The sequence below is a fragment of the Equus przewalskii genome, chromosome 5 (genome assembly GCF_037783145.1).
Source record: "Equus przewalskii isolate Varuska chromosome 5, EquPr2, whole genome shotgun sequence".
Taxonomy (NCBI): domain Eukaryota; kingdom Metazoa; phylum Chordata; class Mammalia; order Perissodactyla; family Equidae; genus Equus; species Equus przewalskii.
Genome location: NC_091835.1, coordinates 1,003,815 through 1,019,704, shown reverse-complemented (window position 1 = coordinate 1,019,704; position 15,890 = coordinate 1,003,815). Strand labels below are relative to the sequence as shown.

Genomic DNA, 15,890 nt, shown 5'->3' with positions numbered 1-15,890 from the left:
CATGCGTGGTTGTGACGGGGAAGACAGACGCCATAAACTGCCACCTGCAGAAGGTGGCTTAATCAGAATATGCGGACACTGAGGCCCAGAACGAAAAGAAGGAGAGAAATAGAACCTGAGGTTGTGGAATCCCAGAAGTTAGAAAGATAATTCTCTGCTGATCAAAAAGAAAAAAGCAAAATTTTTCGTCTAATTGACCTATTGTGAGACTTCTTGATTACGTGTTTTTCATAAGCAATGCATTAAACCTTGCAATTGCAAACCTTAGTGGGTTTTGTTTGTTAAATATTTGGGCTGAGAGGAGTTGTTGGTATTGAGAGACAAAGGTCTGAATAGGAAAACAGTCATGGGGCTTGTATTTGATCATGTCGTATCTTCTTGGCTCAGCCCTGTCATTGTCTGGCTCTGGGAGCCGGCAGCGATGGGACAGGAGGGCACAGTGAGAGGGTGACAGTTTAAGTGGAGTGCCTACAGCTGCTTCGTGTGGTTGGAGAGGAAGCCTGTTAAGGACTCAGTTCTAGAAGAGCTCTTGACATTGATCATTTGTGAAAAGCAGACCTTTTTTCTTACCCACATGTGTGGTTTTGAACACTTGTGTCTGCAGCCCTTAAGTGTTGCTATATCTGATCGTCAGCTGGTGGAATTCCTAACACCACGCCACTTTGAAAGAACAGACAACGTTATTAACTTCAGCAGGAAATGAAAATTTTGCCTTAATATACGTGTGAAATTGAGTTGTCTGTAGCACAAAGCTTTGGAGATTACCCATGCAAAATGAGCAAACTATCTAAATTTGTACAGTGAAAAGTAATTTTGCAGACTGCATTCGTACTGCATTGCAATCTGTGAAGAGATTGGCTCTATTAATTTAGATTTAAACAGAGGCTCTGTATCTTCTAAAAGTGGTAAATGGGATGGAAAATGTATTTTAAGGGGAGAAATGAGTTTCTGGAAATGCTGCAGGCGGGCTCCCTCCTCCACGTCTTTGAGTCTGCCATGAGACCCATCGGCTAGAGGCAAGGCTCTTTCTACTGTGACAGGCATTTGGAATGAGGACATGCAGACGACCCTCAATTACAGATGCAGGCTTTAAGGGTGGGATAAGAAGCAATGGAGTGAGGCCCAAAGCAAAAGTCATTGGCAGCTTTTACGCTATAGTTCCTAAAGTGGCTGGGTCCTCAACAGAGAAAAACAATAAGGAGTTGAATTTATTTTCTCAGATTTCAAATAACTTAGTTATTTGTATAATCCCTCCCTGGAATAATACTGGTGTAGGGGATTCTGTTACTCTCCCTGCCTTCTCATGTGAAAAATTATTTTGTATATAAAGAGAAATTGAATTTTTCATTCCCTAATCTTTTAATTTCTTTAGCTTACAAAAACAAACATTTCTTCTTCCTTATTAATTTAATAAATTATTTTGTTAAATAAATAGGTGACTATTTAGAATCATAGTTTAATGACCTATCATTAAACTGTCAAGAAGAATACATTAGCACAATAGCCAGAGCACAACCGGGACTGATAATAAACTTGGGTTTAGAGTTGCTGTTATTTAGAGTTGTAATGATGGGGAAACTGAGAACAGCGTTTGCGTATGTCCAGTTCTTAGAGCTGCTTGATAATAAAGCTGAGTCTAGAACTAAGGTCATCTGAACTGCCAAATAATTTGCATATTTGTTACAGGTTATCAAAAATCAACACTCTTGACTCAGCAGCACTGCAGAATGATAGAGTCAAGTGCCCTTTCCTCAGCTATACAGTATTTTCTTTTTGCTTTTCAGGCATTGCTGTGCTTTACCTACATCTCTATGATGTGTTCGGGGACCCTGGCTACCTACAGATGGCACACACTTATGTAAAGCAGGGTCTGAACTGTTTGTCCAAGCGTTCCATCACTTTCCTTTGTGGGGATGCAGGCCCTCTGGCAGTGGCTGCTGTGGTGTATCACAAGATGAACAATGAGAAGCAGGCAGAAGACTGCATCACCCGGTAATTGTGTTTCCTTTGTGAGTTTTATTATCTGTATGCCATTATGCGTTACTTCTGCATGTGTTAGCAAAAGAACATTTGAATGAATTCACTTTTCTCTCAGCCAGCCCTGGTGGTCTAGTGGCTAAGATTTGGCACTCCCACCACTGCGGCCCAGGTTCCTTTCCCAGTCAGAGAGCCATACCACCCGTCTCTCGGTTGTCATACTGTGGCAGCTTCATGTTCCTGTGATGCTGAAAGCTCTGCCACCAGTATTTCAAATACCAGCAGGGTCACTCGTGGTGGATAGATTTCAGCAGAGCTTCCAGATTAAGACAGACTAGGAAGAAGGACCTGGTCACCCACTTCGGAAATAATTGGCCACGAAAAGTGTATGGATAGCAGCAGAGCATTGTCTTATAGAGCATCAGAAGGTGAGAGGATGGTGCAAAAAGACCGGGCAGGGTTCCGCCTGCTGTACACAGAATGCCTGGGACTCAGAATGGACTCAGCAGTACTAACAACAACAAACTTTTCTCTCAGTAATAAGTCCTTACTGCTGCCGTTTGATCAATTCTCACATTATTCCTATGTTGTAGTTAAGGAACATCCATTACAATCCCCATTTTATTGCAAGATAAAATGACACTGACATGTTCCAGATCAAACATCAGTTTAGTCATAAAAATGATCAGAAGCCTAATCATGTGATTACTAATCCAGGGCTACCCAAGATCGGTAATTCAAAGAGATGTGGGGCGCTTCCTGCAAGGGGCTGAGGGAACACAGGCTGGTTCAGAACTGCTTGTCTCTGGGCCAGTGACACGCAAGTCCAGGTGTCCATTGTTCCTGTAAATCAGGGCAGCCACTGGCAGCTTGAATTATGAAGAATTACTAAGCCTTTGTACCAGTAGACTGTGTTGCTGTTTTCCCAGCGCTGCCTGGACACTGAGAATCCCACTGAGAAATCCGGCCGCCATGCGCCCTGCCTGCCTCAGCGTGGCGACGCGCAGAGACGCAGTGCCCACAAAGGTGGTTTCAGTGTTTCATAGACTGTGCTTTTCAGAGCAGTTTTCAGTTCACAGCAAATTGAGAGGAAGGTACAGAAATTCCCCGTAACCCCCGGCCCCCACACAGGCATGGTCTCGCCCACTGTCACCATCCCCCACCAGAGTGAACACTTGTTACCATCTCCAAACCTACATGGACACATCATTATCACCCAAAGTCCATGGTTTACCTTGGTGGTGTTCACTCTGTGGGTTTGGGCAAAAGTATAATGACACGTATCCATCATTCTAGGATCGTGCAGAGTAGTTTCTCTCCCCTAAAAATCCTCTGTGCTCTGCCTAGTAATCCCTCTCCCCTCCTCCTCAAGCCCTGGCGACTGCTCATCCTTTTACTGTCTCCATAGGTTTGTCTTTCCGAGAATGTCATATAATTGGAATCACACAGTATGTAGCCTTTTCAGATTGGCTTCTTTCACTTAGTAATATGCATTTAAGGTTCCTCCATATCTTGTCATGGCTTGATAATTGATTTCTTTTTAGTGCTGAATAATGTTCCATTGTCTGGATCTACACAGTTTATTGGTCCATTTACCTACTGAAGGACATCCTGGTTGCTTCCAAGTTTTGGTAATTATGAATAAAGCTGCTAGAAACATCCATGTGCAGGGTTTTGTGTGGACATGTTTCCAACTCCTTTCGGTAAATACCAAGGAGTGTGATTGCTGGATTGAAGGTAAGAGTATGTTTAGTTTTGTCAAAAACTTCCACAGTGGCTGTACCATATTACATTCCCACCAGCAGTGAAGAGAGTTCCTTTGCAGCCACATCCTTGTCAGCATTTGGTGTTGTCGGATTTTTGCCATCCTAATAGACGTCTAGTGGTATCTCGTTGTTTTAATTTGCATTTCCCTGATGACATATGATGGGGGACATCTTTTCATATACTTCCTTGCCGTGTGTATATCTTCTTTGGCCAGGTGTCTGTTAAGGTCTTTAGTTCATTTCTTAATTGGGTCCAGCAGCATTTTAAATCAATGATTCTCCCGGAGTTGACCATCATTTTGATTCCCTCTCCTCTTTCTTATGTATTACTGTTAGAATAGCATTATCATCTCTGATTTCGTTTGTTGAAGATCCCTTGGTTAATCTTACAGTGTGCAGTGGTGTGTATTTGATTAACAGGCTTTTGGCCTAAAATTCTAATTACTAGAGGTTTTTTCCCCTCAAAATTTTATTATAAAAAATTTCAAACATACAGAAATGTTGAAAGAATAGTGAATAACTGTATATCTACCCACATAGATTCAGCCATTAACATTTTACTCTGTTTGCTTAGTCACATATCTATTCACCTGTCTACTCCTCTCTCTGGTACTTATCCTTTCGGGGTAGGGTGCATTTCCGAGTGAATTGCAGACATCAGTATACTTCCTTCTAAATACTTAAGCATGTCTTTCATTCACTAGAGTTCACTATCTGTTCACAGTTTTCTTCTTGTGATGTCAACTTTACACAGCTACCCAAGTTTTAAGTGTATATTTGTTGAGTTTTGACAAATGCATATATCAATGTAATCCAAACCCCTGTCAACATCTAGAATATTTTTCCAAATTTTTTTTTTTTTTTGCCCCATCCTCTCTTTTTCCTCCTTCTCGAATTTTAATTACACATGTGTTTGGCCTTTTGATATTGTTCTACTGGTTTCTGAGACTGTTCATTTTTTTTTTTCCAATCTTTTTTTTTCTTTCTGTTCTTAAGATTGGATAGTATTGATGATTTTCAAATTCACTCTTTCCTCTGTTATATCCATTCTGCTGTTAAGCCACTCCAGTCACTTTTTTTATTTTAGACGTTGCATTTTTCAGTTCTAGAATTTACACTTAGTTCTTTTTTTTTTCAAAATTTTTTTATTATGATAAAATACACATTACATAAAATTTACCACATTAACCATTTTTAAGTGTACATTTTAATGGTATTAAATACATTCATAATGTGTAACCATCACCACCACTCATCTCCATAGCTCTTTTCTTCTTGTAAAACTGGAAGTCTGTACCCATGAAACAGTAATTCCCCATTGCCCCTCCTCCCCAGCCCTAGCACCAGCCACTCTGCTTTCTGTCTCTCTGATTTTGACGACTCTAAGTGTCGCATATAGGTGGGCTCAGAGAGCATTTGTCTTTTTGTGACTGGCTTTTTTCACTTAGCGTAATATCCTTAAGGTTCATCCATGTTATAGAATAACTAGACTTTAAGATATGATTGTGTTGTATTTAAAGAAGGAATCATCCATACTCCTGTTGTTTAAGCATGTATATGCAAATTCGCCCTTCTCCTCCAATTTTTCCCCAAAGAATCGTATTTTCTTACTGTAACTGACTTTCCCACTGGGAAGTGGAACCAGAAGGGTGGGGGGAGGGCCAAGGAGTCTTCTGCACCACATGTAATGATCTGTGAATCATTTTATTAAATCATTCCCTGGATTGGCATATACTTCAAAATTCCTTTTTTTATACATGCCTGTGCTACATCCGTCAGAGGTTAGAAATTAAATAGTGCAACTTAAAAACAAAAAATGTATTATTGGTGTATCTAGAGGAAAAAACTACCAACATTCCACTCCAACGCTGGGAAGTATTTCGTATAAAACCTGTCACTAAACTTGATCAGAATGGCAGGTGAAACAAAACGTTGATTTCTCCAAAAGTTTAATTAACATGTGCTCCTGTCATAGAATTAACTTGCATATAAGACCAGCCAATACAAAACAGTTCCGTCTAAATTTGAAACACAGCAACCACCTCTTTGGTTTTTACATAGGCAGTTTAAAGCCTTTAGCCATACAGCTGCTTCACCGGCTCACCGAAGTCCCATTCAGTGAGTCACTCACAGTGGTCCCAGAGCTCGATGTATAAGGCCACCTTTGTCAGTACGTGCACAGCCAAATAGCAGTAGTTTGCTATGTGAAGACTGTTAATAAATGTTAAATGAAAGCAGGATTTGTGTATTCAGACAGATTGAGAAACACTAATTAGAGTTAAATATGCACCTTTCCCACTGCTTAGAGTCCTCAGCGTCTCTGAAGGGAAACCACCGACTCCAGGGAGCAGAATTTGCCCAACTCATCATGGAGACAACCCCTTTTCCTCATGACATCTCGGGGCCAATTGTGCTAAGTACTCTGGGGAATAGTACTAATATATGATAATGTTGGCTTGTTATAAATCACTGAAGAGTAAACTAAAATTTCTTTTTTTTCCGATACTTTGGTAAGAAAGGTGTTTTTTAAATTTATATCTTTTTAAGAATTTTTATGACATTTCAACAGTCTTTACAGCCAGCAGACTTATTAAGATTAAAAATATAGACTGTGAATGTATGATAGGACATATGCTGATTGTGGACACAGCTTTGACTTTTCAGATTTCTGGAGTTCATGGCAGAACAGAAAAAAACAGGAGCTGTGAATCTCCTCCCTTTTAAAGGAAAAATCTGTGTGTCTTTTCAGTGCAATTTCAGGAAATCTGAAGTTATTTGATGTCATCAGTGAGTTAATAAACCCACTTGTTCTGCTTTTTACCAACCTTCCTCACGTCAGGGCCCTTTTGAGAGAGCACAGACACTCAGGTTCTCTGCACGGCGTCTGTGTTGTCACCCACTGCAGTGTCATATTCCAGCTTACCTTTCCTGCGTTGTTAGTGTAATGGTCTTCCAGAATCATAATTTTGAGTTTTGGAGACCAGAAGGGCCTCTGGGATCATCAAAAGTCTAATCCTCACACGAAGAAACTGAAACCCAAAGAAACCAGTGTTCCCTGAGGTAGAGGTTTTTAACTTTGGAGCCCTGAGAGTCTTAGGGTTTCTGGAGAGATAGAAGCCCCCAAATTGTGTTCAGTGTGGAGAGAGCATTTATGTGTTTCTTGGAGGGGTCTCTGACTCCCCAGAAAGAGAGAATGTGTGTGGTGTCTCTGTTCAAACTGGCCTGCAGTTGGCTGAGGAGATGGGGGAGGGAAATAGCACTGGTGCTCTAGTGCCCTACTGACACCACGTCCACATTCACCCTTCCTTCACACAGAGACAGTTGGCACCAGTACACGAAGAGAGAGCGTTGCCTGTTGTGTACCCAGTTAAGTGACTACCCTGACATGTACAGTGCTTTGGAGCCAGTAGTTGGGGCTTTCTGGTCAGAAAATGAATACCCTCTGTCTCATCTGTAGTGTGATGAGTAAGGAAAGGACTTGTTTTTAAAAAGTTACAAACCTTTGATGGTACCGGGCAAAAATTCTCCCCACTAACACCCTCGGGAGATCTTGCTAGGTGTGAAGCAGAGCCGTCCCCTGCCCTGTTCTTGTGGTCCAGAGAAAGCCACGTTGTCCTTGGTCCCTTCTTAGATCTTACTCCTCAAACGTGGTAGAGCCTGTACCGTCTCCCCAACTTCCTGTCATCTTCACCACTCCTCCCACCAATGACAAGCCCTTTCCTGACATTCCTCCGGCACCTAGGGACAAATCCTCCCCCTGGTGTCGATTTTGTTGAAGTTACTGGAGGTGCCGAGTACCTCTGCCTGTTGATTCCTGGTGAGAGTACTTCACATACAACCAGTCACCCCAGCGTGTGATCTTGGACACTTCAAGTGCCTATTAACCCTTCTTAGTATATGGACTAAAGTTAGATGAGATGCAGGCACAGGCACTGTCTGTACCTACCTACTTTAAAAATAAATTTCCACAGACAGCAAGAGAACTTTAGTCAGGTAATAGCTGTGCCATCAGGTAGCTTATGACACCAAACATGCAGTTTAATCTCTGTAATTGCTAATGTCTTTTCATTACTTCTCTTTTCCCCAAATCCCTTACTCTTCCATCATACCTTTTCAGTATGCTAATATCATTTTGTCGAGTTTCACCAAAAATTAAGTTGTTTTAGCAAGTGGTGTCACATTGAATTTATAGGATAATTTAGGGATAATTGAGATGTGCTTTCAGAATTCCGTGTGATAAAAATCTAAACTAGGGACATTTTCCCTACCTATCATATTTGCTTCCCCTCCGACTCCCCCCAAAAAGGAAAAAAAGGTCCATTCTCAGAGTTCAGACTACTTTCCTGAGCTCATCTCCCTCTCTGAAGTCTATGTACTTTCTGGTTCCCTGGGGCCTCCCATTTTGGTCTTCTGGAAAGAAATCTGGGCTTTGGGTACCCCACGACTGTGCCTGCATGTGGGGCCAAGTGCTGGGGAGGCTAGGAGAAGGGAAGCAGTAGGGATCTCCCTGCCCCCCTGGACCATGGCTCCTCCGATCCACGAGGAAGGGTCCCTGCCTCAGAGGTTCACTCCTGTGGGCTCCCGTTGCCTTCGCTTCTGCTGCCACCGTGAGATTGCTTATGGCCTGGGGCATGAGAGAACAGAGAAAGGAAAAAGGGAAATAAAGAAAAATGAGATGTTTTACCCGCTCTGTCTGATATTAGGAGTTCCCTTTCTGTTCTTTCTTGAGACAGAGCTAAAGGGCTTCCTCTGGGGCTCTCTCCAGCCCCTCAGTGCCTGCGTCCGGGTTTGGGATGTACCAGAGAGAAAAATGTGAACTCACCACCACTGGTTGGGTGGTACTTCCGATTCTGTTCTTCCCCATTCCACCTGCCACTGTTTGCTCTTCACAGTCCTCGGATAGCTGCGTCCTGCCTTCTCTCCAGGTCCTTAGCTGCATTTCCTGGGGGTGGCAGGGTAGAGTGTGCTCACTCCATCTCAGCTGGAGCCGGAACCAAAAACCAATTGAGAAGCTGAACTGATTATCTCAATAGGGAACTAGTAAATTATGGTACCAGTGGAATCCTATGCAACTATGATAAAGAAGGAGACCACTCTGTATGTGCTGATATGGAATGGTCATCAAAATGTATTGTTAAATAGCAAGCCACAGAACGTTTTTATAAATATGGATACGTGCTTATATGTACATAAAATAATTCTAGGAGTATGTAAGAAATTGGTAACCATGGTTATTTCTGGAAAGGACTAGAACCTGGGAGGCTGGGGAGACAAGAGAAACTGACACCTTTGTGCCATTTTCATGTATTATTGACTGTGGTAGATCAGGCTGCTGTGCAGACACATTAAGAAGTCACCCAGGGGGCCACCCCGTGGCCGAGTGGTTAAGTTCACCCACTCCACTTCGGTGGCCCGGGGTTTCACTGGTTTGGATCCTGGGCGCAGACATGGTACGTCTCATCAAGCCATGCTAAGGTGGCGTCCCACATAGCACAACCAGAGGCACTCACAGCTCGAATATACAACCATGGGGGCTTGGGCTTTGGGGAGAAGAAGAAAAAAAAATCAACCAAAGAAGGAGATAACTGGGTTGCTGCAGGCAGTTCATTTGGTGGAAACAGATGGCCCTTTGAGTGTGGACTTGGTCCTTTTTCCAGGCTACATGCGTTAAGAGGCAGAAGTTCTTAGCTTCTCTGACCCCAGCTGCTAGTTGGGCATGCCTCCATGAGGAACTAGGGAAGTACCAGGTGACCTCAGCCTTACACATGAATTCTTTTATTCTTTGAATTTCTTGTTTGTCAGTTCCACTGTGAACTGAAGAAAAGAAATTTAGTTAAGGGTTAATCTTTGAACCCTGGCTACCCTTTGTGGTCTTGCCCAACCTGCTTAATATTAAATATATGATAATATAAATAATGTATAATGTATAAAAATATTAAAATATTTATATTTTATATAATAAAAATATTTAAAATATATAATAATATATATATACTTGTGTGTGCATATTTTTTAAATGTACCATTTTTAAGTATATACCACTTTCCAATCCTTTTCAAATTATCTTAGGCATGTCTTTTTATTCCCAGGCTAATTCACCTAAATAAGCTTGATTCCCATGCTCCAAATGAAATGCTCTATGGACGGATGGGCTACATCTATGCTCTTCTCTTTGTGAATAAGCACTTTGGAGTGGAAAAGATTCCTCAAAGCCACATTCAGCAGGTACCATGTTTTTGTGCTTTTTGGAGTCTTTTTAGGATCCTGCTTAGTATCTGCCTAAACCACTGGTTTTGTTCTCTAGTTAGCACGTCCCAGGTAGCTGGAAGGTGTACTTGACCTCTGAAGGTCAGGCATGATCAGAGCCCAGCAGCTTCACGCCCAGTGCTGTCAGAAGCACTGGAGAGAGTTACTGGGAGTCAGGAGTGCAATCTGCTCGTCTGAGAGTGTGGAGCCCTTCCCGAAGGAGACAAGGGCCGGATTTCACCTCCCAGGTGCTGCTGTCTTCTTTGGCGCCTGAAGGAATTTATGCTTTCCTTTGACAAGTGAATTCTTCAAACTCTAATGAAAAGAGTTTAAGTTCCTCCACATCCTCCCTCTTTCAGGCAGAATATAGTCACCTCCGCTTCTCTGAGTGCAGAATTAGACTGTGCCATCCGTGGCCGTGAGACGGCGTCTGATTCGCCATGTTCTCCAGTACCTCTTAGCAAAAAGTTCCTTACCTCCACTGGGAAGGCTTTTATTCTAATTCTCACGTTATTTTGATCGATTTTCTCCCTGTAGATTTGTGAAACAGTCTTAACCTCTGGAGAAAACCTAGCTAGAAAGAGAAATTTCACAGCAAAGACTCCACTGATGTATGAATGGTACCAAGAATATTACGTGGGGGCTGCTCACGGCCTGGCAGGAATTTACTACTTTCTGATGCAGGTAAGGGGCCATAGTGGTGAGACTTTAAAGTGTGCTTCCTGCTGTGCTGTTAGGGTGAGGGGACAGGAGCTCCAGCTGTTTCTTCATTCTGTCGACTTCTGTATCGCTCTCCCTGTAATTGCCTGGCGTAGACAGACAAGGGTGGTGTTTGCCAAGGTGCAGTCTGAGATGTATAAACATAAAAGGCCCTGTGCTCCGAGATGCTCTTTGATCTTTGAGTGACCACACTTGCTACCAAGTGCCACTTATGTGACTAGTGTCTACTGTATTTCTGTATGAAGGACCTTCTGCTCTGCTCTTTCAGCAAATGCCTTGAATTAAGAATATTATCCCACATTATAAGGCACAACCCATTGAAACAAATTCCAGGAGTATGAACAAAATCAGTAGAAAGCAAGTGAGCATTTGTTGCCTAGGGCTCCCTTAGAGAACAGAGTTAAGAAGCCTTTTCTGTGGATTTTGTGTAACTTACCTGAAAACCAGCTGCATATCCCATCACTTCTTTGTATCTACTGTTGCTGGGGGACATGAGCCAAAGTCGAATACACTGAGGACAAATAGAATTTACTGCAGCAAGCATGACCTGGAAGGGGGGCAGAAGAGGACTTCTCATGAAAGCCTTGTTTCTGGGGGCTTATTTAGCAATCTTTAAAGAGAAATTGACACTTTTGAATAATAAGAATTTGTGGCAAAAGAAAATTGATTTTTAATGGCAGTGAAGGTGCCCCCCTCACCTTCCCAGAGTACAGTGTGGCATAAAGAAAAGTGTTGTGTGAATGTGTTCAGCATCAGTGCTGGGATATACGTACTACCAGCTGATTGAGGAGCTGACTGTAATAATGCAAACATCAGTGTCAGACCTACCCTCTCCCTATAACTAAAAAGACAGTGAAGCTGACAAACTCAAGGCTATTACTGCTTTTGAATGCAAAGTCACTCTTTGAGTGTTAGTGGTAGTAAGAGACCAACTGTTGTCTTTATTCTGTACTTCTCAATTGAGAGTTTTATAATTAGGGATTTTAACAATTCAGACTTAAATTCCTGTATTTTTCCGGCACATCTCTTTCTTGGCTATTTCCAGAAGTAAATAGAAATTCTTAAAAGTTTTAAGGAAGGAGAGTCCGTGTCTTCTGGTTTCAAGGTGAGCTGGAGTGGTGCATGCCAGCAGCTGGGCGGCCCACGGCCTTCCATTGAGGTGGGCCATCAGGAGGCGCCCCCTGCTCCTGTTGGCTGTAGTAAGAAGTCTGGAATCCAAAGTACTGTTTCCATTGGCGGATGCTTATCTATTTGAAATGATTTAATTTTTAATCCTAAAAGTCCATTCTGGTAGCTGCCTAGTTATCAACATAAAACAAAACGTTATTTTTACCCCATTTGGATAATTCCTGCAAGTTTGAGGAAAATCCACTCATTCCACTCTAGCATTTTAAACAGATCTTGAAGAGTATTCTTTGGGTAGGCTGAAATCTCCATGTGCCCTGGATAACTTGGTGCACTTTTAGTGTCTGTGGAACCCTCTTGTTCTTATCACCATGTTCCCTGCCCAGCCGCCTCCTGCCTGTGCTTCACACCACTGCCCATCCCCACCCCTTATGCCCACCCCCTGCCTGACAAAGACAGCACTTCAAATTTGGTGTTTAAAGAAGTGAGCAGTAAATTGAATTAAGAACAGGACCAAAAGGAGAAACTAAAAGTTGTATCAAAAACGGAGGCTGATATACCCTTTGTCAGCATGTCCTGTAAATCTGTACATTGTATCAAAATAATCCTGCATAAATATCAGTCCCAAATCCTCTGAAGAAAGGCTTGATCTAGTCACACAGCAGTGTGGGGTCTGGGTTCCAGGTCTCCTGGAGAGTGTTCTCTTCTATTGGAAATACATCTGCCGCTTCTCTAAGTGTCATAATGAAAGTTGTTCTTGGTTTGTTGAATGCATCTCTTTGTGGCCTTTCAGGTACGATTAAGGTATTAAAACCTTAGGAAACTTCTCTTACACTTGTATTCTTAAGCATTGACTTAGGAAAATTATTTATATGTATGTAGATAAGAATAAATATTGAAAAATAATATATCCATAAGGCTCCAAGTGTTAACTGGGAAGCTCATTTTAGTTTGTTCCATTAGGTGAAAAAATTGGGTGGAATCCAGAACCTCTTAATGACTTTCAGTTCCTTTTGGTCATGTTCTTTCTGGCTTAAGACTCATCCCTGAGGCTTAGGAAGGTCCGAATGCTTCAGCAGAACTAATAATTCCCTTTCTCTTATTTAGCCCAGCCTTCAGGTGAGCCATGCGAAGTTACATAGTTTGGTCAAGCCCAGTGTAGACTATGTCTGCCAGCTGAAATTCCCTTCTGGCAATTACCCGCCATGTGTGGACGACACTCGAGATCTGCTAGTCCACTGGTGCCACGGTGCCCCTGGGGTAATCTACATGCTCATCCAGGCCTGGAAGGTACTGTGAATTTTCTCTGTTTAGAAATAAACTAGAAAACACAATATAAAGTTGTGTAATTTAAAATTAGTCTTATATGTGATCCTTAAAGGAGGAATAGATAAATCACCTGTTGGACCTAAGATCACTTTGCTAAATGGATTATAATTCATTCTCATGGTATCTAGCATACCACAGCAGACATTATTTCATAGAACAGGAGGCTGCTTCACTGACAGGTAGAGTAGCCAAGATTTTAGCATCAGTGGCAGAGCCAATTAAAAAGAGAAAGAAGCCTCCTGGTGCATTGCTGGTGGGAATGTAAAATGGGACAGCTGCTGTAGAACACAGTTTGGCACTTCCTCAAAACATTAAACACAGAATTAACGTATGATCCAGCAATTCCACTCCTAGGTATATACCCAGAAGAATTTAGAAGAAGGATTCAAACAGATGCTTATACACCAATGTTCCATAGCAGCGTTATTCACAACAGCCAAAAGGTGAAAACAGTCCAGGTGTCCGTCAGCAGGTGAATGGATAGACCAAATGTAGTGTATGTGTACAATGGAATATTGTTCAGCCATAAAAAGGAATGAACTCTGCTCCATACTACAACGTGCATGAACCTTGAAAACATGCTGAGTGAAATAAACCAAGCACAAAAGGACCAATACTCTACGATTCTACTTATGTGATGGTGAATATAAAGTATCTAAAATAGGCGAATTCATGGAGACCTGAAAGTAGAATCGAAGCTACCAGGGGCTGGTGCTGGGGGCAGGGGAATGGGGAATTATCACTTAATGGGTACAGAGTTTCTGTTTGGGATGATGGAAAAGTTTTGGAAATAGTGGTGATGGTTATACAACCTTGTGAATGTAATTAGTGCCACTAAATTGTACACTTTAAATGATTAAAATGGTAACTTTTGTGTATATTTTACGATCATAAAAAAATGAAAATATCACTTCTAAAAAGCGTGCTATGGCAGAGCCATAGTCAAAGAACAGAAGGGTTTTGAGGGGAAAAAAAAGAAGTAAACCAAGATATCTGTGTCCTTTGGTGCCACATCTACAAATTACAAATCTATAGACTATAAATAGGCACTGGCATCTCATAGTCTAAACAAGCTTTTAGTATAGCAAATTTTACTTTCAGAAAATTAGATATAATGGAAAAATTTTTTAAACTGCCATATTCTACTTTTAAGGACACTTGGTTTGCAATGAGATATTAAAAATGTCTACTCAGATTATTTCTCATGTCTTTGATCAAGGTTAGGAAGCTGCAGAAAATTGTAAGGGTATATCTGCTTTTCTGGCAAAGTAAGGTGTTTTATAATCAAACCAGGTTTTATAACCAATCCTACACAGCTTCTCCTCCAGTACGTAGAGAAACTTCCAGTGGTAAAGGGCCTCCCTGTTCCCAAAGAAGGCAGTACATATTCTTTGGAAAGAGACTACTCGTAACAGCAAGTTGAAGAAAATAGTGCTGCTTCACCAATAACTCCCGTGTACACAAATGCACAGACACATAAAACTCAAACCGTGCAGACAAGGTCATGCCCTGTTATTTAAAAAAACAAAAAAGCAAAGCCAGTGAATGGTTGTAATTTGTGCCCACCAGAATACCGCTTCTGTCTGGCTCTGAAGCCCTTGCCCTTTCCTGCTAGGCCCCTGCTCTCTCCCTCCTTCCCATCAGGAAGGGATGTCAGTACAGGGTCTTTCAGGTGCCTTGTAAGGCCACGTGTCCCTTGCCACAGGTGTTCAGAGAGGAGCGCTATCTCACCGACGCCCGGCAGAGCGCTGACCTGATCTGGCAGTACGGGCTGCTGAAGAAGGGCTACGGGCTGTGCCACGGCGCCGCGGGCAATGCCTATGCCTTCCTGGCGCTGTTCAACCTCACACAGGACAGGAAGTACCTGTACAGGGCCTGCAAGGTAGGGGCTGCATGCCGGCAGGGAAGCACGCCTCCCGGGAGCACGATTTAGTTCGTTTGTTTGTTAAATCTTGAGTTACAGCAAAGCCGGTTATTTAAGGAAAACCTGCAAAAACCATTCCATTGACTTAGCTTTCTTCTAAAAGAACATAATTCTACTCGACAGCATTTATGGGGGAAAAGAAAGATGTAGGGTAGTTTTGTTCCTTCTTTGATAACCTTGGAGATGGGTGGCTCCACAGCTCCTTAAATTCCTCCCACACTTCGTACTCTCTTTCAGACCATCTGTTTCTCTGCATTAACCCCTTTTCTCTGCCTTGAAGATAGGTTCTGACTTTTCAGAATAGTTCTTAGAGACAAGCTCTGTCAACTTGCGGGGGTCTCTGGAAGCAGTCACTGCAGCACTTTAACCAGGTCTCATTTCCAGTTCGCTGAGTGGTGCTTGGATTACGGAGAACATGGATGCAGAACACCAGACACCCCCTTCTCCCTCTTTGAAGGTACTTTTCACGCATTACTTCTTTGCCTTATAAAATCAGCTTCTACTTCTCTGTCTGGTAATTAGTGTATTTGAATTTGAGCTTTATCAACAAATTAATTTTATAGTCATTTCCTAAAACTACTTCATTTCATAGTATAACAACTCAGTATTAAAAATCACTTAGCACATGGACTACCACGAACCCAATACTGGTAGTTATAATGGTGGCTGCCATTTACGGAGCGAGCGCATGCTGAGCGTTCTGCAGATGCCATCATAAATCATCTCAGCAAAAACATGCAGACATTATTATCCTCACGTCACAGACGAGAGGACTGAGGCTGACAGGTAAGCAGCCATGGTGC

At 42.2% G+C, this 15,890-nt stretch overlaps 1 protein-coding gene across 2 annotated transcripts in view; it reads left to right on the top strand.

Annotated features, from left to right (window-relative positions):
* Positions 1-15,890, top strand: part of LANCL1 (LanC like glutathione S-transferase 1) — a 44,391-nt gene that overhangs the window by 25,054 nt on the left and 3,447 nt on the right. For both annotated transcript variants that reach the window (XM_070619829.1, XM_070619831.1), the window contains 6 exons: positions 1,785-1,992; positions 9,833-9,968; positions 10,527-10,673; positions 12,942-13,124; positions 14,869-15,045; positions 15,472-15,544. In XM_070619829.1, the coding sequence (XP_070475930.1) occupies positions 1,785-1,992; positions 9,833-9,968; positions 10,527-10,673; positions 12,942-13,124; positions 14,869-15,045; positions 15,472-15,544 (924 nt within the window). The remainder of the gene's footprint in view (positions 1-1,784; positions 1,993-9,832; positions 9,969-10,526; positions 10,674-12,941; positions 13,125-14,868; positions 15,046-15,471; positions 15,545-15,890) is intronic.